This window comes from Chenopodium album, chromosome 8, assembly GCF_948465745.1.
Source record: "Chenopodium album chromosome 8, dcCheAlbu1.1, whole genome shotgun sequence".
NCBI classification, from domain to species: Eukaryota; Viridiplantae; Streptophyta; class Magnoliopsida; order Caryophyllales; family Amaranthaceae; genus Chenopodium; species Chenopodium album.
Window position 1 is genome coordinate 69,368,583 of NC_137841.1, and position 21,223 is coordinate 69,389,805.

A 21,223-nucleotide genomic window follows, 5' to 3' on the forward strand; every position below is an offset into this window, starting at 1 on the left:
TAACAAATTAACTAATTTAGGGCTTTTTTGGCATCAGTTTTGGTTTTCAGTTTCCTGTTTTTTTTAAAACCAAAAACCAAAAATAGGAAACAAGAAAAAGGTGTTTCCACTTTTCTGTTGTCAGTTTTCAAAATTATCATAATTTTAATAAGTTTATATAATTTTTGATTCATTATGGGACTCATATCAATCATATACTTTTTGAAACAAAAAACCAAAAAACAGAAAATCACAGCAATGCCAAACGAACCCTTATCTTACTATTCATTGAGTGTCAATCTTTTTGGGGTTTTTTTTCTTTTCTTTTTTTTTATTATTATTTGAATTTTGTTTTTGTATCAACCTTGTCATTATTTAGAAACTAGGGATTATTATGTGCGTGATGCGCGCAGTGGCTAGCCCTTAGCTTAGAAGAGAATTATTACTTATGGTATTTAGGGGTGGCAATTCGGGTCAGCAGGTCTTTAATATTTCCTTGAGTTTAACAAGGTCGGGTTCAAGTCAGATTTCGGGTCGATTTCGAATTATACTTAGAAACTATCATAAATAGTGTAAAACTAATTAATATTATTATGAAATAATATGAAATTTGGGTCAAATCGGTCGAATCCTGGTTGTTCGGGTCGGGTCGAATTCGGGTTTCTCTCAGTAACTTCGAGTCGGGTTATCGAGTTGGGTTAGGTGTTGCCAACCCTAAATTGGCATTTATGCATTATACATATTTATATAATATTTTATTATATCTATTTGCATATCTCTATTAAACAAGTCATCATACAATTATATACTCAAATAAAAAAAAATGGAGACGCTAAAAGATGCTTTAAATATGAAACAAACACAAATAATTAATCTATTTAGGGGATTCAAAAGACAATTTAATTGTACAATTATATATTCTAAAAAAAACGGAGAGACTAAAAGATGCACTCGTATTGAGTATATATGTTTATTTATTTATTTATTTATTTAATTTTTTTTTTTTTTTGTGTTTCAAAATAAAATCGATTTTATTTCAATTACCGATCATAATTTTTCTTTTAAGGTGTTCCATAACGGAATCAATCTTATCTCAATTATCGATAGGGCTTGCTTCCCTTGAGTTCCATATAGGCCGATCTTAAAGATAGGAGGACCTAATTCGCAAAGGTCCCCAACAATTTTCTAGGATTTTTTTTTTTTAACAAAGAAAACTAAAAACGGAAACAAATAAAATGATGACATACGAAAACAAATAAAACAATTTTCTAGTTCTTAAACGATGAACCCATATTTCATTGCCGACATACGTAAGAGAAAATGGAGTATAAAATTAAAGTTTTTGTTGTAAATTAGTAATGGTAGAATCATTTAAGATAATTTAGGACCATCCCTTATTCCTTTTCCTAGCAAGTACCTTTGGCAATTTTGGTAGGAATTAGAGCTTTCTTCTCAATCGATTTTCACCCGTCCTTGTAAATACAGTACTCCGTATCATTTTGTTATACGTAAGTGAAGTGACTTTCCTAAAAAGAATACTCCATAAAAAATAAAAAAATAAAAACGTAAGTGAAATGACTCATTATTATTATTATTTTATGCTAAAAAATGACTCATTAATTTGATTAAAGGAAACTAAAATGCTATAAATTTCATAGTTGTTTCCTAATTGGTACTCCTAATAAAACTATACACTACAATAACGCCAATAACTCAGCCATGCATGTGTTTGACGTTTCTGCTGTGTGCCTGTGTGCCTGTGTGGTTGCTTACCCATTCTATCCGAGGAATATTCTCCTTACTATATTTGACTCATTGATCATATCAAAACTTGTCTAATATTCAAACTCCTCACAAAAAAACATTGGAGTGATTGTTTACTTTTCTCTCATAGAACAATTTCATGATTTTTAACTACTTCTGGAATGTAATAATTCAATGTCTCGTGAATAGTGCGATCAAATTGCAAACCTAAATCATTTAACTGCCCGAATCAAACTGACTCCAATGAGAATCGAACCAAATAAAAACCGATTTTTTGAAATCGAAAACTGATCCGAAGCGTATTTTAGTGAACCTGAAACCAAACCGATTCGAATAATGTTAAACCGTATAAGAACCGAACTAATTAACGAACCGAACTAATTCTAAACCGAATTGAAATAAAACCAAACCGTAAAAGAACCAAAATATTTCTAACCCGAACCCGTTTCCAACCCGAAACCGTTTGATCTGAGATAAATACTATTTACACCGAACCGTTAACAAACCGCGACCCGTTTGCACCGAATCGTTATAAACCGATCGAACTGATTATAAATTGAACCATTTACAAACCGAACGGGTCATAAATCAAACTATTTATGAACCGGATGGCCGCTTATAAATCGAACCGGTTACAAACCGCTACTATAAAGAGAAGATTAAAATTAAGTTAAAAGTTATTTTAAATACAATTAATTATGCACACATATTTGCTTAGGAGTAAATTATTATTTTTTTCCGACTTTGTTTTATATAATTATATTTTTTTTACTTTTTTTTTTAAATATAACCAGCTCCGCTCACGTGAGTAATCTCAAAGTAGCGTTACACTTTTTATTATTTAATTTGGACGGTTAATCTTACATAAACCTCTCATAGTCTCATGTTAAAATTGGTACAATTTATAATGTGTTACTATTTCTAAAATTGATTGCCAACTATTTTTGTACCAACTATATAGATAATATTGCCGACAGACGTGAAAACTGAAAATGAAGTATGAAATATAGTAAGTTATTAATGTGATGTCAAATAATTGGGATTAATACCATCCCTGGCATTATCACGGGGTAATGGACTTTTTCGATTATATATATTTGTTTATTTTTTTATGATTTTTATATGTGTCTGATTAGATCGTTGATGATTATGATTTATTGTAGGAAACTAGCAAATCATTGACCAATTATTGAGGCAATTGAATTACCTATTTAGTAATAAACCCTTTTTCTTAATAATTTTTTTTAATTAACAGGTGGCCATTGGAAACAATACTATATACGAGTAAGATACGAGTATAAGATGAGTATTGAAAGTTATAGTTGTTGAAATCCATTGTAACCCACTTGTGAGTGTCCCACATTGGAGAAAGAGGAGAGATAGTTCCACTTTATAAGGTAGAGGAGTTACTCCTACTATTGCCAATTGGTTTTAGCATGGAAGCTCCAAAGCCTTGTTTGTGGACCAAACTCTCCTCCTCCTTGTTCGGGTTGCCCATGCCCATTTCATATTGTTTTGAAATTTATCAATAGTTGTAATATATTTTATATTTTTTGTGTGTAAAATATTACATGTCTATTGGAAACAAAAATGAAATAACAATTGAAATAACAATTGTTAACAATAACAATTGAAGTCTTAATCTCAAATATGGAGTCAAATATATTCTAAAAAATCTACTCTGTATGTGGCATGAGTTCACTTATATACTTAACGAAATTGAACTAGCTAGGTGACAAAAAATATGTATGCTTACTATGGAAACTTCACGGATTGACAAGCTTACTTGTGTAACTAACCCTATCAATCAACAAGAGTTGGTTTAAGTAATAAGCAACTTGATGTCACTTAAGGGAGGTCATGGTTCAAGTCTTACCGTATGCAAAAATTATTATTAGGAGACTCACCCACCATAAGCTAGGTCTGCAACCCAGATCAATTCCGGTTGTAGTTGGAACTAGACTCCGAGGAACCGAGTGGGCATCCTAAAAAAAAAACCCTAGCCTACCAATAACATACTGTTGTGTTCTTGTGTAGTTATCAAATCATCAAATTATTCTATTGATGACGCGTACATGTATGTGGGTCATAATTGTAGTTAATGTTTAAAGAAAAATAAATGAGTTGAAAATGAAGATTTCGAGCAAACCCATAATCATCCGCAATTAAATGGGTTGAAAAGAACATTTCTACTGTTGCAAACCCTCATTCATCCGCAATTTTTAGGGTACACTTTGTTACACATTTTACACAGGTGCTCCTGAATTCCTGAAATAAATAGGATGACGAAGCATAGAAAATAACATTACATGGCAATGAATAAAAACCACATGATTTTGAAAATAATATAACAGTGGATGAAAATTAATGCAAGATGTTTTCCAAAAAAATTAACATTGGTTTGAAAATACTGCTACTAAAATGCTTTCAAGAACAAAGTAAATTGATATCGCCTTTTTTTACCTTTAAAATCTCAATCTCGCCTTTATTTATTTATATATTTATTAGAGTTTAAAATTTGAAGAATAATAACAAAGGAGTTACCTTGTACTTGTACCTATACAAAAAGTCGGAAATCATACACTAATTCTCAAGACATTGTATAGATCAGCCACTGCACTAGACAGAACTAATGTCCTGTGGCTTCAAAGGCCAGGAGGTTTCAAAAATGGAACCCAACCAAAAACTGACTCCATATCTATCGGAACCCTGAGAGCAGCGCTTAGGATCTCCGGGGTTGTCGTTCTTCCTTTCCATGCCTCAAACCATGGTCCGCCACCTACCTCCACAGCCGCCATGTTACTGGTAACCTCCAAGATAACCTTGAACAATTAACCATTTTAGCAAATCAGAATTTCGCAAAGCCCTTACCCCCCAATAAAAGAGCAACATTAATAGCCCCATGGCTCCCATTCCTCATCCCCCAAGCACTCTTCGGAAGGAGATGGGAAAGGGGGAAATTAAATGAAGCCATGTTAGTTTAACATCAATCAGTAGAACAAATACTTGTTTTGTGATTGGCCTTGCTCACTTTCAGCACACTAATAAAATTCCAATAGAATCAGTGTCAAATAATTTGATCAATGATAAACAATTTTAACTAGCAATAAGATAGCTTTAATCAGCAAAACTTAGTTTTATCAAGTAAAAATCGGTTCAGTAATGTTAATTTATTTTGTAGCCTTACTCTCATATATGGATATTTTATGGTATTACTTATAAGTAATTATTCTACTTGAATCAGAAACTCGCCAGCCTAGTTATGCACTGATGATAAAAAATTCAAAGCAATATTGAGAAAATGAACAAAGTGCCAGAAAAATAAGAACCTTTCCCTTGCTACCATCAGATCTTCGTTCCCACAGTTGCAATTTCAGTTGACCAAAACAGGTGTCTCTGCATGCAACAGCAAGGCCATGTTCTGGGGTAGGAGCACGCAAGGGCGTTCCTGGATCCTCTGTTCTCGCCTCTAATTCCACCTACACGTGGTGAGGAAAAATTTAAGTAGGTAATTTCCAGAAAATAAAAGAGATTTTACTATTTTTTTTTTCTTTTGTGTTGAATTTGCATAAGAAAGGAACTCATCTTAAATTAATAAATTTGTTTGTTCTTGGTTCAACATGAGGTATTGTTAAAAAATTTCTCAAATAGAATATATAAATATATCAACTTGAGGTAATTCTCAGATGCTGGTGTCCTTACCAGGTATGATCCATTATCAGCCGAAATTTTCCAGTAGCCCCATGGTGCAATCTCCCACTCAACAAACCCATTCCATGGTACAAATTCATAGAAAATTCCAGCATGATGCACACCAACCTGTAAAAAACTCTTGGGGTATTAGCAAATCCTTAACTTATGAAGTTAATTTTGCAACATAATCCACAGAACAAAATTACCACAATATATCTTAGCCAACACCCCCCACTTCACCCACTGTCGAAACTCTAAAAAATTCACCTCCGGTCACATGAGCTTTTGCCCGGTCTGGTGCAGTTTTCCTCAAAAGATATATTTTCCCAGGGAACAAAGATGGAATTATTACTTTTGCGATCTTATGTGCATTAAATGCAGTTTTTATTTAGTGTTAATATTTTTCATCTATTCCGTCTGGCTACTTGACCTTCTAAAATGGTGCACTGTTTTTATAGCTACAACTTAATAATGCCTTAATTGCTACTTTATTCCAATGTTTCATGTGTTAACCAGTCATGGCTTAATTGGCCAGCAGGCAGAGCATAAAACTATGACAACAAGCTTCTTTATGAATTTCAATGCTAAATTTCAAGAGATGGTGAAATAGCCAATCAACTTTCAACTTTTGTGATAAATAAATAACAAGCTCTGTAAAGTAGGCTCAGCAACATATTCAGACACTATTGCTAAACTAGGGCTCAAGAACACTATCCATACAGGTGTCGTGTCAATGACCAATTAATTGCATATCAGTCAACTAAAAAACCCTAACATGGAAGCATAAAAAATGACTTCAAAGAGAGAAATGAAGAGTAGAGATTACAGAAGATAAAATTGGAAAATCATACCAAAGCTGCGTTCTCAATTCTTCCACCAGGAAGCTCTCTCAACCCTCCTGCAGAAGTCAAAGCGACTTCTCCTTTAGCACCCTCAAAGACATTACACTGGACCTGGAAAAGGAAGTGAACATATTTAGTGTTGTCCACAGATTAGACAAAAACATAACATTCTGCATTGAGACTCCACTACTCCAGTAGCTAGTCACTAGACACTGTCAACACAGATAGAAAAAGCCTCAAATCCAGGAAGCACCTTGAGCAGCAAGGACAAGGCAACAACAAAAGTTTAGAAATTCCTACAATGCTAAATCATACAGCAAAATAATAATTATCTAATGCATCTATTCATAAATTCATAGTTCATGAAATGGTGGATATCTTCAACAGCCTACCCAAGCCAAGTTGACAAGTCATATGGATCAACTAAATAAACCAATAGCCATCAATTTTATAAATTATTCAGAGAAAGAGGCAAAATAAAATGACAAGCAGAAGATAGGAACATATGCCCACACAAAGGCAAAATCATTTAGTAAACAGCATATAGGCAAAGATTACATTTGCAAAATCAAATTTACTTCAAAAATTGTTGCCTTCTTGAAGGATTTTGAAATTATGGGAAAGATAACCCCAACAGTCTGTTTATAAGGGAAACAAAAAACAAAAAACAAAAAAAAAGGAATTTTTTCAAGCAGAAGATCTTGTTTATCAAAATGCTATATTGACCATAAGTCCTTAAATCTTGTGTGAGAGTTTTTTAAAGTCATGGCAATATGTAAAGCTCAAATTTGGAATAGAAATTGTAGGCAAAGAGTCTATTCATCCTTAGAATATAGAAGAAACAACTTAGCATTGCCAACTAACCCAAGAGGCCAAGAACTGCATGACTATCACATTTAGCACCCAGGAAAATACAGCCAACTCAGTGTTTCACATATAGCACAAAATATCCAATTTTGAGGTGATCATTCAACAATGTTTCTTCTTGAATTTGTGTCTAAGAGCTTACAACCATAAAAATAAGTACACAAATCAGAGATGGGGAGTATTGCATTTACCCAAAACCATCTTTTGGGGAAACCTGCACCCCAATTCTTTTCTGAATATGAAGGAGCATTTTCAAACTCAAATCTTTCACCATCCCACTCTATCCATCCTGAAATCAAAATCATGATCAGGCTTAAATACAACAGAATAGAGTAAAACCCAGCAAGATACTTCAGCTCTAAATATTATGTTTAAGTGCATAAGGTACAGAACTGCCTCTAAGAAATAATTTATTGCCATGCCCACAACAATCAGACCAGTTTTGAAAGCATGAGAATATGTTTCAACTTCAAATGTACAATCGAGACACAATAAGACTACTGATAGTCTAGTGAGTATAGCTTCTCGTGTTTTTTTATTAATACTCTTAATAACATCATATTAAAATTCATTTCATACTTTTGCAATGAATTTGTAATGAGCACAGGATGTAAAACCTTGATTCATAAAAGAGTACAAAAGAGAATTAAAATTAGTATGACGGTAACAACATAGTAATAAAAGGGAGAAAAAGATATAATACATCTCAAGACTATCAAAGTAACCCTTACCGACACATTTTACGTAAGCGACATTTCATGCCTTTCAACTACACAAGTACCAATGAAACACTCATTAAGCCAGAGATCTATTGAGAACATAGAATTGTACCTGTTGACAGTCCCCCTGCCATGCATACTTGCCAGTGAGGTTCAAAAACAGGAAAAGCAGCAAGCCAGCCCGCAGTGGATTTTTGTTTTGAACTGACATTGCCCCAGCCATATACAGGACGAGTACTATACTCCCAGCGAGCTGTTTTCACTGTTTCAACATAGTCTGACCTGTCAGCAAAAGACATAATGTGTAATGTGAGTCAACAAAAAGTATAATACCAAGTCCAAGAACACTAACTTGCACAGAAATAATAAGTGCATATTTGATTTAAAATAAAGTTAAAAATCTCCCAAGAAAGCAAGTAAGCTATTAATGAGGGAAATATTAAGCCAAAGAAAGATGCTCAGAGTAAGAGCTTCAAACAGAAGACCCATAATGTAACTAATAATTCTTTCCATGTTCACAGTATTTGCCCATTGAAATTGGAGAAGGGTGCTTGACATAAAAACAGAGGGGGGACTCAGGGGAGTCAAACTGCAGACAGGTGACTTGCTAAAAAAGCCTAATATTACACATACTTTAAATAACCAAAAACATCAATGATGCAAGAGTAACCCCAAAATAAAATAAAAATTCTGCATATTAGAAGCAAACAAGCAATCCTGAACACCATTAATAATCAAAATCAGCTATTGTAATATTTTGAGGTTTTTAAGTCTTGAGAAGAAATGTCGTAGCAAACTAGCTTTAAGCCATATAGTAACACATGCACAGAAATAAGTCATACAGTAACACATGCACATAAAAAAAATCAGGAATATAATATAACAATTACATGACAAAAGAGCCTCCAGAGGGTGACAATACTGAGAAACTGGAAAAGATTTCACCTGCCATCGTCACAGATGAACCCTTGATGCCAAAGTGGGGTCACTTGGAAACCCTCAGACACACTTCTATTGAATTCCTATCAAAGATTACCGTCAAAAATATCAGCAGCAATGGTACTAAAAGTCTTCTATTAACAAATAACAATTGTGAAAACTGAAAACTCCATAATCCATATAGTATTTTAATATAGGATTAAAAAAGAAATCACCAGACAAAAATTATATAAAAGGTCATTCCAGAAACTATATACTAATACAAAATCAAGCAAATGTCAAAACAAGTAGCTTGCTTTTTATAAATGCAAAGATATAAAATTATAAATACAAAATATAGTTGAAGTATATGGCACCTCTGGAGGAACCTCTTTGGTGGGAGGCTGTGAACTTCCACTAGATTTGAATGTATGTCCCAACATTAGCTCATGCCTGTCTATATGTAAAAAAAGATTTAATTTAGTGTTGGGGTACAAGAAGTACTTTAAACGGTAATGCTAGATAGAAAATAATGGCTTAACGTTTTTGCAATTTTTTGTAGTAAACTATATGGGCACAACTTACTGTGTGCTATGATATTAGGCCAAAAAATATTATAGGCCTAACTTAGAAAAAAGATCTAAAAGTACAAAGCTCACAAAGGAAAAGCCAAAGGGCCTTTCTTACAGTAACATACAAGCTTTTCATTTTCCCTTTTTTTTCCAATGGATTGAAGAATAATATTTTAAAATAAAATAACTCTAGGATAATAAATTAACATACTGAAAAACATTCACAGAAAAAGGCAGCACCAGTCGCTTGAATAACATATGTAAATCCACTAATCTTACCAATCTATAAGCTCATCTGCAATGACATTGCAAAGGACACATGTATAAAATGGCATAACCCAGTAACTTACCACCCCAGAATTTCTGTGATTCTTCCGAATACTGGCAAATGTACTTGTCATCAGCACCAAGAATCTGAGCTCCAACTCCAGTAAATCGACGGCCATATTTTGCTTCTTCTACAGGGGTCAATTTCTTGCGGAATGCAGGATTCTCAACTGAATACATGAAGCAGAAGCTTTGCCTCTTTTCTGGAATAGAGACCTTGAAATACCAGCCCTCAAAAAATTGCCTAGGACTTCCATCGAAATGATACCTTCCAAAGTAGAAAACAGAATAGACATCATTTAAAATTCAGTAGTCACTCAAATACAAAGGACACAAAAGAAACTAAGCATAAGATTTTACATTTTACAAATGTGCAGTCTCAACAGCAAACAACACACAGAATATTAAATTGTAAGAAAGCACGCCACAAGCTCGAATAGATTGATAAATTCAATCTTTTAAACAAGATGGGAGCTATCCTATGTTTTCAGAAAAGGTAATAGCATGTGAAACACAACTTTCTGCAGGTAAACATTAAAAGATGAAAACATAATAGCTACTTGTATTTCCTTGGACAAGGCTTAGCACATCACACCTATCAACAACATCGACAATGCTTCACTAACGCGTTTTTATTCCCACCAGGTGTTCTTATAGTTACTATTGATCAAGATGGATCAACGATACAATGTCATCGAAAAGCCCAAATCTACTCTAATTGCAACTATATCCCAGTAAGACATTATTGAATAAGCCATGTCATTAGTCATCAATGATTTCAGGATATCCAAAGAGGCAGTACAAGTGAATATTACAGATTCCACCCAATTGTAAATAAATTTCTATAATATTTTGTTTGAACTCAAGAATAATGTGCACAAACACCACTATTTAGCCACTCCTAAAGGAAAGTCAAAGTTAGACTAGCTAATACAAGTCAAATTGGGTCACATAACTTTGGTTAGTGGGGTATAAAATTTTGTTCAAGGTTCCCTTTTTCAGGTATATTCCTGCTTTTAGCACAATTGGGGGTTAAAAGGTCTAATCAATTGATTTCGAGTGCATTGCATACATCAAACTCCGTCATCCCAAATCACATAAAAGTCAATTTTTACAATGGAGTGGCACTTGTATGATTCGGGGTGACTAAATATGTTACAAATTATACACTCGTTGTATACAAGACCTATTCGGTTATGCAATATAATGGCATTAAACAACGGCAAAACACACAAACATGGAGTATATAGACCAAAAGAAGACTGAATTAATCAAATTAATTTCTTATACTAACAATCCAAATCAAACGCATGCAAATTGAAATTGAAACCCAAAAGGAAAAAAATGAAGAAAATTACCCACTATGAGGAGGCCGAAGCTCACGATTTGGGGGAGTAGGAACATAAACAGGATTAATGGCAACATTTTCTCTCTCCTCCGCCATTACAGAAGATTCTGGAGAAACCCCACTTTCTGCCATTGAAGAATGAAGGATTAAACTCCTTTTACTAGTAGTTTGAAGCCTTAAATTTGAGGGTATTTGAAAATTGGAAAAGGGTAAACTGTCAAATGGGTTGGAAATTTTGTGGGGTTTTATTGATTGTAAAGTGATTGAAGATGATGATAGTCCAAAAGAAAGATCAGTTGCTGAAAAACTCATTCTTTATGATACTTGAAATAAATTAATTCAATGCAATAGAATTGACTATTGAGAGAAGAAAAGTGTATATAAAATGAAATGTAAAGAGTGAAATTGTGTCAAATATGCAGCCAAGTTTTAGGGTGATTATGTGGAGGAACTGGGTTTAGGAAAAATATTGTTAATGAATTGTTCAATATCGATGGAATAGGCAATTTTGTAACGAGTGAGGATTGAATGGCCTGATTAGAGGCCAACGGATTGACTAAAGACAAATGGATTGTTCGTATTGTATTTAGGATAATTTATGCATGGTACGGAGTAAAATTAGTAATGTACTGAGTAATTTCTAATTACGTCCTTCTTACTCGAGTAAGATTGTATCATTTTGAGTAGCAACTTACGCTAATTTTTGGTGAGAAAGCCCATATCCCGCTTTATTAATTTGTTCTTTGATCAAATGATAAAAGTGTTAATAAATCAACAAAATATTCGATCATATTTTCGCAAATATATTAATTGTGGTTAAAAAAAGTTATTGATTTATTTGTCGTTTTACTTTTATCCATTTGATCTCAAGGTTAACTTGTAATCATCCATTTTGGTTAGTGTAATAGCGAATTATGTGAAGTCCAATAGAGTATGTTATTGATTAGCTTCACAATATAAACATTTTTTAGTCCATTTGAACAACTGATAGCATCACTTTTTTTTTTTTCCTAACTATGATTCGAGAATGGATTGTTTCAAGATCTAGAATTGCTCAAGACATTATTAGATATAATCTTTCTCAAATCTTTATTGGACACCTGTTTCAATTTGATTAAGATTATGGGCCATATCCATTTTAATTGAATTTAACAAAAGAAAATATCATTATAGATTTATAAATAGAAGTATTAGGTGGAGAAAGATTAAAATCAAATATGACTTTAAATTTTTTTACATGGATCATGTTTACAATAAGCTCATTGTGCATCTATCTATAAGCCATAAGCCACAAGTAGTTGATGTAATTAGTTTCACCCTCTCTTTGACTTTGACATACATGCTTTAATAAATGATAAAAAGTTATCGTTAAGTGAGATGATTAATTAGCCATAAAACAAGCATTTCTTCATTTCCCATCCCTTTTGTACTGTAGCACCATTTTTATTTTTCATTTTTTCACTTTGAGTTTGTAAACGACTACAAGGATATAAAATGAGGAACTATAACTTAAAAATCACGTCCCTACATTTCACTAATCATATCTCTTTTCAAGTCCACAAACTCATAAATTATAAAGGTAACAAAATCTTCGACCAGACTAACAAAAAGAAACAACGGATTTTACATGTCTCATAAAAAGTTCAATTTAAAGGTTCAATCCAACAAGTTATTATACTAGTAACTCTTTGCAACATACAAGTACAAATCAACAATTTTAAATCAACAAGGGACAAACTTATCTTCAATCAATTGCTTTAATTTTATTCATTAATGATCAATATATTTACAAAAACAATGTATGTGTAATACAATGAAAGCAATTATTAGAGGTAAATCTAATTCAAAAATCAATCATTTTTTATTCAAAGAAAGTTTTATAATGGCTATTAAAATGTTTTTTTTTTTTTTAAAGAGAGAGCTACAATGGCAAATGATGTAGACGAGATTTAATCTCAGGTTTTGAGTATCACCCCTCAAAACTTTAATCAACTTATAGTCGATCATCCACTTAAATACAAATAATTTTGACTTCAAACTCAATGTATTGATTAGCATACTTACTATCAATAGGGTTAAAATATTTATTGCAAAAATGGTTAAAATGAAGTTGTAACCATCATAAAAAAATTTCCAAAAATAACCTTTATCTATAAAATGGGGGTCATTGTCACCCCCAAAAATGTGCAAAGTCGCCCATCGATCATCGATAAATCTAGAGACGAGTACTGAACATACAAAGCAATGTGCATCAGAATGAATGACAGCCTTTGTGACGAACCAATTTACGCCGAAAAAATACGCGTTGAACCCATGGCTTGAAGGACAAAGCAACACAAACTGCATGATGTAGTGCAGTGTAAAGTGCCAAAATTACGCCCAACATGAAATCAGCTCTTAGTGTTTCGAAATAGGAGGATGACAGCAAGAAGGTTTCATAAACGTCTACAAGGGCGAGCAAGAAGAGAGAAATTAGAAACGCGAGTAAGAGGCAAAGTACGATAGCAAAGACAGCTAGAAGAATAATACACGAAAAGAAGGTACCATAAAGGAATGCGAGGAGGATGAGATCGATCATGGGCAAGAAATCAGAGCTATGGAGGAAAGAAGGAAACAGAAGAGAGGTGTGGTACTTCAATTTATGAAGCAAAGAAGAAAGATGGAGTGAAATGCACTCATACCATTTCAAATAATCTGGCCCCATCACCATCTTTTGGATGTTTTTTTTTACTAGGAAGAGCATAAAGGAATTGCAGGTGTTAAGTTATTCTTACCTGCAATTCATCACTATCACTAATCAGCCCTTGTTGATTAATTAATGATTGTGATAACATTTTCGACAATATTTTATCAGATCCTAAAGCTCGATTAGAATCCGCCCAAAGGAGTTTTGAACACAGTTTTTCTGTCGGAAAGGCAAAACAAAGCGATAAAAGTAATTGAAAAATGGTTCGACACAAAAGAAAACCGAGCTGTGGTAGCCCAAATTATGACTAACCTGACTGACTGATGAGATTAGTCTGATTGCAGTATTAACAAGTTAAACATAACCAAATCTGACTCTTCTGAACTTTTACATTGCTTGCTATTCTCTTCATTTTGCTTTATAGAAAGGAACAAGTGGACCATACATATAATAAGCTTACACATTATTATACTGATCTTCCAAGTTTGCTGTTTATTCTCAAACACTTCAAAAAGGAACAAAGAATTTCAAGAAATTACAGAATAATTTCATATCTACGGTATATATGAAAGATATAACTGATAAGCATAAAGCTTGTAGGCGCAGAGATGTATCAATGAACCTCCTCACAACCAACAACATGAGTTACACTTTTTCACGAGCCTGAGACTAGTAAAGAATAAATGCAAAAATGGGCATCAACTCCTTCGATCACTCAATCTAGTTTGAACAATTTTACCATCCTAGCATTAAAATTTCAACGCACTTTTGCATCTTTACAAAGGCAAAAATCAATATAAGGTAAGTCAGCCAACTCGAAGGGCAGAACATAACTGAAGATCTGTACAAAAACAATGCCTAACCTTACGGGGGAAATTTTAAAATCCTAGATACACTCCCTCTTCTTCTTGTGGGGGGCGTTAATCTTAGTATAACCTGCAGTTGGTGTCTTGATTTCATGATCGCAGCACAAGAATCCTTGATTCTGCTGCCAAAGGTAGATTGTGCAGTTGTTATATGCTTATAGCTACTTTTCTTTCTGCATTTCAAATGAACAAGATAATCAGTACAAAAGGAAATTAGATAGAAGTCAACTCATCAAAGCATCACTAGCTTTACAGCTACTTAGAAGGGGGATTGTGCCCAACACATTGAACAAATGCTTAAGAAAGTTAAGATGCCACGGAATTCACAAATTTTCGATATTTCAATTATTAACTATTTAGAATTATAGTTGAGGGTGAAGCATAAACATAAAGCGGTAAATTGTTATTACAAAAATATATATACACGAAAATGGATAGGGAGAAAAAAATTCTATGAGAGGGGGAAGACATATATAATATTATATATGGACTACTATATATTAGTATCTCAAAAAACTATTTCTCCAAATAGCTAGTCCATAAAGACATCACTTCAACTGCCATAAACTCATAGTAATAAGGTTTCACATGATTAGGAAGTTGGCTTTCAGGCAATTTGGAAGAATAGTCACTCATGGTCTTTCTCTGGGTTGAGCAACTAAGCATAGGAAACGAAATCCTTAGGGATCATGATTAGGAAGTTGGCTTTCAGGCAATTTGGAAGAATAGTCACTCATGGTCTTTGTCTGGGTTGAGCAACTAAGCATAGGAACCGAAATCCTTAGGGATCATGTGGTTATAATGATTGTAAGGTGAGAATTTTAAAAGGTCAGAGATACCATGATGGGGTTAATGCTAATTTTGGAGAAAAATCCTTGTAAAGCCCGTGGTCATCAAGAAATCTCTCCCTGGTCATCGAGGTTTCAGGTAAAGCCCGAGTAGCTAAAACATTGCCAATCTAATTGAAATACTCCGTATATGAGTATGGCATAGTTAACTTAGGTCAACAAGACAACAACGCATTCATAAAGCCAATGTCTTTTTAGAGCATTGTTAAACTAATTAAAAAAATAAATTGATAAACAGAGGAATTCTTATACCTTCTCACTTTAGATCAATCAGACTATTTAGATGTTAATTGCTTCTCCACATTCCTGCTTATGACCCACTGGTGAGGGTAAGATGAGGAAGATGATTCAAGTGGAAGGCGCCACACCATGATGCTCGAGCAATTCCCTAGCAACCCTTCCATTTGGCTTTCATCTTCGACAACTTGCTCAACAAATGTACTCACCTGTAAGGCATAATAAATGGAAAATCCATTAGCTCTAACACCAATATGAAGACAGCACACAAAATGCCAAATGCATCTGTCATACACCAATATGATTGGCAAAAATATAATCTTGAGTTTTGTTTCTATAAGACGCTCATTTGAAACCAAATATAGTATGAACTGAGAAGTAAGAGATACATGGACCACATTTCTGTAATAGTTTTCTTTTCAAAGATAATCCCATTTGAGCAGAGACATGGGTTAACGGAAATGGAATATCATTATCATTTAGATCAATGTTAAGTATCCTTGCAAGCACAAAACTGCACAAATTTGATAACCTAACTCTGCCAGCTAGAAGGATAGAAATTGCACACTTTGCCAAGACAATAATTGCACAAAAAAAAAATTAAGAAACCAACTTGGAATTTCTCTTCCACCGTGTCAAGCTGCCGTATAGGCTCAAGGATAGGACGATGCCATCTCTTTGGATCCCATAGTATGGTACTATTGAAAGCAAATCCGGAATTATCCACATGAAATCTTCGAGTCATTTCATCAGTCTTCCAACCAATAATTTGACTCCCATTACATACAGGACCATCATGAAAAGTTGCACCACGAATCACTGAAAGTTTGGCCAATTTCCAAGTCCCAAATCTCCTGGAATCATATGCAACGAACCAAAAAGCATTAGAGGAAAGGCAATAGATAGAGACTGACAAGTTATAGATATTAAAATGTACTATCTATTACACTCCTATTCAGTCTTAAAGAACCCCTTGTTAATGTGGGACCAACTACAAAGGGCTTTGGCAAAAAAAAAAAAATAGCGAACCCCTTCCACCATAAAACTAGTTGGCATAAATCTAATTGACAGAGAAATGCTTTCTAAGAGGATTCTCCAAAAAACTAAAATCATTGCTCATTTAGTAAATTACTAGGCCACTGCCAGGAGACAGACATTCATATATACCCAGAAGGGTAAAAGTTCAGAAGCCCAATATTTCCATTCTTATGTGCTTTTCAAGAGGAAAAAATGCAGAGTTGAATCCTATACCTCCAAAGAAACATCGAAATTCTCACCAAAACCCAATTAATTGATCCATATGGAAGCACGTCATTGGGTCAAGTGGTCAACCAACTGAAACTAGTTTATTATGAGAAAATAAATAAATAACTATATCTATCTTTCCAGTGCGGTGAATAACGCTTAGCAAGTTAGGTAGTTTAATAGCTCTTCTATTGTGAAACCACCAGTGGCAAACAATAATTTATTGTGCTCATACTCAAAGAAACTGATCAAAGCATGACCCAACAATACATATAAACTTAATATGAAGATGAATACATGTTGAGATGGTAGACATCAACTCAGTAGCAGAGCCACTAAGGTGCATGGGGTATCAACCAAAAGAAAAACTTATTTATCCTTTTTCAGTCTCCTAAAAATATACTTATATGGAGTAATTTATAGCAGTTTTGACCTCCAAGGCAGGTGCATAAACTAAAATAGGATGTGATAAACAATTTCTGCTGCAAGACTAGTCAGTTGTTTTCCCTTTGTAAATTTGTTAAAGCTGCATGACCCAGGACACAAACAGACATAGTATATAATAAACACATAAAAAAGGGAGCTTAGGATGATTATGATTTTATAATGAAGCAGTCAACATTCTTCTTGATTTGACCAAGATCTCAAAATGAGAATTTCCATGGAAAATCAAGAGAAAACTAGAAAATAAGCGAAAATATAATGGCCTAATGGTCATAAGTACTTTTGCCTACATTTGACAAACTCAAAATTAAACAAGAGTTTAGAAGAAAAATACAAATACAAATCCATACGATCAACTTTAAACTACTAATTGGATATAAGAAATTGAACAACAGCCACGAAATACAATACCTTATCTGCCTCAACTCTGCAAAAAGATCTAGAGAGTAGACATTCACATCATCTGCAAAATAGACAATTCCATCAAGACGATGTGTTTCAATGTGTGCCAAAGCCACATTTCTCTGGTGAACATATCTGTCCCTCACATCTGTTATGTTCTTATTGCAAACCAGATGTCTGTACATAAGTCCAGTCTTCCTCAAAATCTGTGTTGTTTCTGCAGATTGAGAGTTCATCTCAATGACAATCCATACCAAAGGTGGTGGGACAAGTTTCAAAGTTTGTGCCAACCGATTGAGATAGTAAGCTTGGAATGGCCGAGGATATGTAGGGGTGACAACTATCAAGAGTTTACGAGCTTCCAATGGTGGATTCTCAATGTCTGATTTAACAGTAAGTGCTTCGCTTGCCATCCTTTCCATCTGCACTTTTGACTCTTGATGTTGCTCTTGCAAAGTAGCATTCTCAATATCCTGTGTCCCACCTATTGATGTATGATTTTCCAGTTGGGTCTCATCTATAGAAGAAACATTTCTTGCACTTACAGAATGATATCTAACTGCAGAAGGGATCATGTCAAAGAAGAGAGTCTGATGCTGGGGCATAATTCTTCCCGGAAAATTCGATGTACCAAAAGGAGTCAATCCAATGAAGACACCAACCAAAAAGAAGACAGAGAAATGCAGGATAGCCTTCTTCCATACATGCCCCTTCGATTTTGATCTATCTAGGGAGCGCGATGATCTATGTGAGAACAAACCAAGAACAAAATTATGCACCCTATACAATGCATACTCCAACGAGTTATAAGACGAATACGATAATCCACTAGGCTGTAGAGGGTTCTTCTCAGCTGAGGATGATTTGGATAATGGAGAAGCCACCGAGCAGGCTTCACCATTTGATCTCGAACCTGGTCGTGGAACTGGAGAAAGTGTTCTTCTAATCGAAGCCATTAAACTAATCTAGTCACCCTCAATACACAGGCAGATACTTCTTATTTATCCCTAAGAATCCAATTTTAGGAACACTTGATTTTTCAAAGGAAAATAATCAGATTCTCACTCCAAAACTTCTTCTTCAAACAATATCAGTAAAACTACAGCCCCAATGCAGAAAACAATCTACAATTCACATCAAACACTAGCTTCTTGCATACTTTTCGAAACCACAGCAGCATAAACCATGCCCAAACCCCATTTCCAAACTTTTGGGAGCATAAATTTCCAATTTAACACTTCAAATTTGCCCAACTCATCCAATATCATACCATGAAGATCTAACCCAGATTACATGAAAAACTAAGCAATAGATCGAAAAATCTAAAACCAAATCAGCAGAAATTCATATCTATTAAAACCCACCAAAAATTAAGCAACCCCCAGAATCTTAAATGAGCAGAAAATTCAAAGATTTCAACTTGGAAATGAAATTAGTGCAGAAATATGAATCAGAATTACCACAAAATGTGCTTGAAATCAGCTGCTTTCCACCAAAATACAATGAGTAGAGAGTAACCCTTTGTTTTTTACTTCATTCAAAGCGGTTTGAAGATGATTTTTGGAGGGGAAATGATTGGAAGTGGAAAGGTGAAAGTGTTGAAGATCTCTATTACCCTGTAAAGAGGAGAGAGAAAGTAAGAAATAATATCACATTCATGTTCATAAGCCCAGGGAATCTTTAGAAATGCAATTTTCCAGCGAGGTACTGTGGGAGTAAATGAAGCATACCAAAATAGAGTAATTCGTTTTGGGTTTTTTCTTTTTTTAGCGCCGATAGATCTGCACAATAATATAATCGGAATTCAATTTTGGGTTTTGAACAGTAATATGGTTTTAACTAAAGGCTAAGTAGTCATAGGCTGTCGATTATAAATTATACTCCGTACGATGCTACATAAATGAACTTAAGTGATATTTAACTAACATAGTTACATAGTCTATTATAGAAAACTATAGTTAGGTAAAATTTTGTTATATTGATCTCGTTATATTAGGGTATGTTCTGATGAACTAAACTGAATAGATCTGAAATGAATTGTTTATGAGATAATAAAATTAGGAATTGGTCTGAATTGATTGGAGCTGAACTAAAATGAAATGAAGAGAACAGACTCTAATTAAGTATAGACATTACTAGTCAAAATTGTGCGTAAAACTTTTGTCATATCTATTAGTTTGATAGGAAATCCTTTTGTAAAGCAAGTGGGGGGAAACCCAAAAGAAAAATAAGGATAAGACTTTTAAGAAGGAAATTTATACTATAATAATTTTACTATATTAGTGATTATCCAAGAAACAAAGGTTTAGATCAAAAATTTCCCATCAAATGAAAAAAGTCTATGGGTTGGAATATGGTGGATTTGGAGCCGTTGATTGTGATTGAAGAATGAAGAAATAAAGACTTGTTTGTGGGTGTGATGACATAAAATGGTCAACACAGTTTTGAAGAGATGTGCATGTTTTTTTGTTTTTTTTTTTTTCAATGCCATGATTTCACAAGTATCTCTTGTGATATTGACTTGTATTAGTTGTATACTTGTATAAGAATATTACTCATATACGAAGTATACTTAATATGGAGTACTTTACTATTCTCCTTTTGTTGAATTATGATGATTTGTGGTTTCCAAATCTCTTTTAGACCTAGTTAAGAAAAATGAAATTTAAATGGATTTGATTTAATTAGACCTTAAAATCATGCTGACTTCGATACTGTGTTGAAGGACCAAGTCAACTAAAAACTTAAGCTAATGGTCGAGGCCTAGAAATATGTTTAATACTCTATCAATTTGATTTTAATAGATGTGGATACATGTTTATCGAGTATTCTTCGTATTTTGACTTTAAATGTGAAAGGATTCAAGGAATTACAGCAAAAAGAACACAAATATTTAATATACAAAGTAGTTCATTGCAATGTTTTCATTTAGGTCCACCATGCAAAAGAAATGAGTTTCATACATTAATTTTGCAGAAACCTCGTTGAGGAATTTAGATAGATTAAGGAATGAAGAGTTTTATTTGCTAAGCTCCATAACAAAAATGTGAAGACTCGAAAAATATGCTTGAACACAATTAGTTATGTAGCTCAATATAACATGTACCACAAATTTCACTTTTCACCTTGACTCGCCAATTTATGCTACATTACTCGAAACAGAAGTCTAATCCACATGTTTTAAACAAGGGAAATATGTTGCATCATTGCTATTTCACTGTAAATTAAGAGTTTACTGTTTTCCTCAAAGTTTTATATGGAGGAATTTTACAACAGGATATCTTAAATAATTCAAATTCAAATGTATAGGAGAATGCCCATTAGCCATCAAATTTACTTTGACTATGTCTAAGCAAACACTTATTAGACAATAGACTTATTTTTATTGAACTACTTTAAGTTCAGTTCAGCACATGTAAGCTCAATTTAATTCAATTTAGCTTAAATAAGTTAATTATTTTACTTT

At 33.6% G+C, this 21,223-nt stretch overlaps 2 protein-coding genes across 3 annotated transcripts; both read right to left on the reverse strand.

Annotated features, from left to right (window-relative positions):
* Nucleotides 1-4,222: 4,222 nt before the first annotated feature.
* LOC145642133 (tocopherol cyclase, chloroplastic-like) lies at nucleotides 4,223-11,603 on the reverse strand. The gene is made up of 10 exons (XM_081693227.1): nucleotides 11,040-11,603; nucleotides 9,705-9,949; nucleotides 9,160-9,239; nucleotides 8,810-8,886; nucleotides 7,977-8,146; nucleotides 7,337-7,434; nucleotides 6,288-6,389; nucleotides 5,446-5,562; nucleotides 5,073-5,222; nucleotides 4,223-4,565 (listed from the first exon to the last, which is right to left on the reverse strand). The coding sequence occupies exons 1-10, from the start codon at nucleotides 11,339-11,341 to the stop codon at nucleotides 4,389-4,391; spliced, it is 1,518 nt and encodes a 505-aa protein (XP_081549353.1). The 5' UTR covers nucleotides 11,342-11,603; the 3' UTR covers nucleotides 4,223-4,388.
* A 2,584-nt stretch (nucleotides 11,604-14,187) lies between these two features.
* Nucleotides 14,188-19,539, reverse strand: LOC145556428 (putative beta-1,4-xylosyltransferase IRX9H). Of its 2 annotated transcripts, XM_081618083.1 has the most exons (5): nucleotides 19,488-19,539; nucleotides 17,767-19,373; nucleotides 16,280-16,520; nucleotides 15,682-15,875; nucleotides 14,188-14,754 (listed from the first exon to the last, which is right to left on the reverse strand). In XM_081618083.1, the coding sequence occupies exons 2-4, from the start codon at nucleotides 18,711-18,713 to the stop codon at nucleotides 15,705-15,707; spliced, it is 1,359 nt and encodes a 452-aa protein (XP_081474209.1). In that variant the 5' UTR covers nucleotides 18,714-19,373; nucleotides 19,488-19,539; the 3' UTR covers nucleotides 14,188-14,754; nucleotides 15,682-15,704. The 2 variants fall into 2 exon arrangements, with proteins under 2 accessions (XP_081474209.1, XP_081474208.1); XM_081618082.1 differs by lacking the exon at nucleotides 19,488-19,539 and having other exon boundaries at nucleotides 17,767-19,467.
* Nucleotides 19,540-21,223: the final 1,684 nt, after the last annotated feature.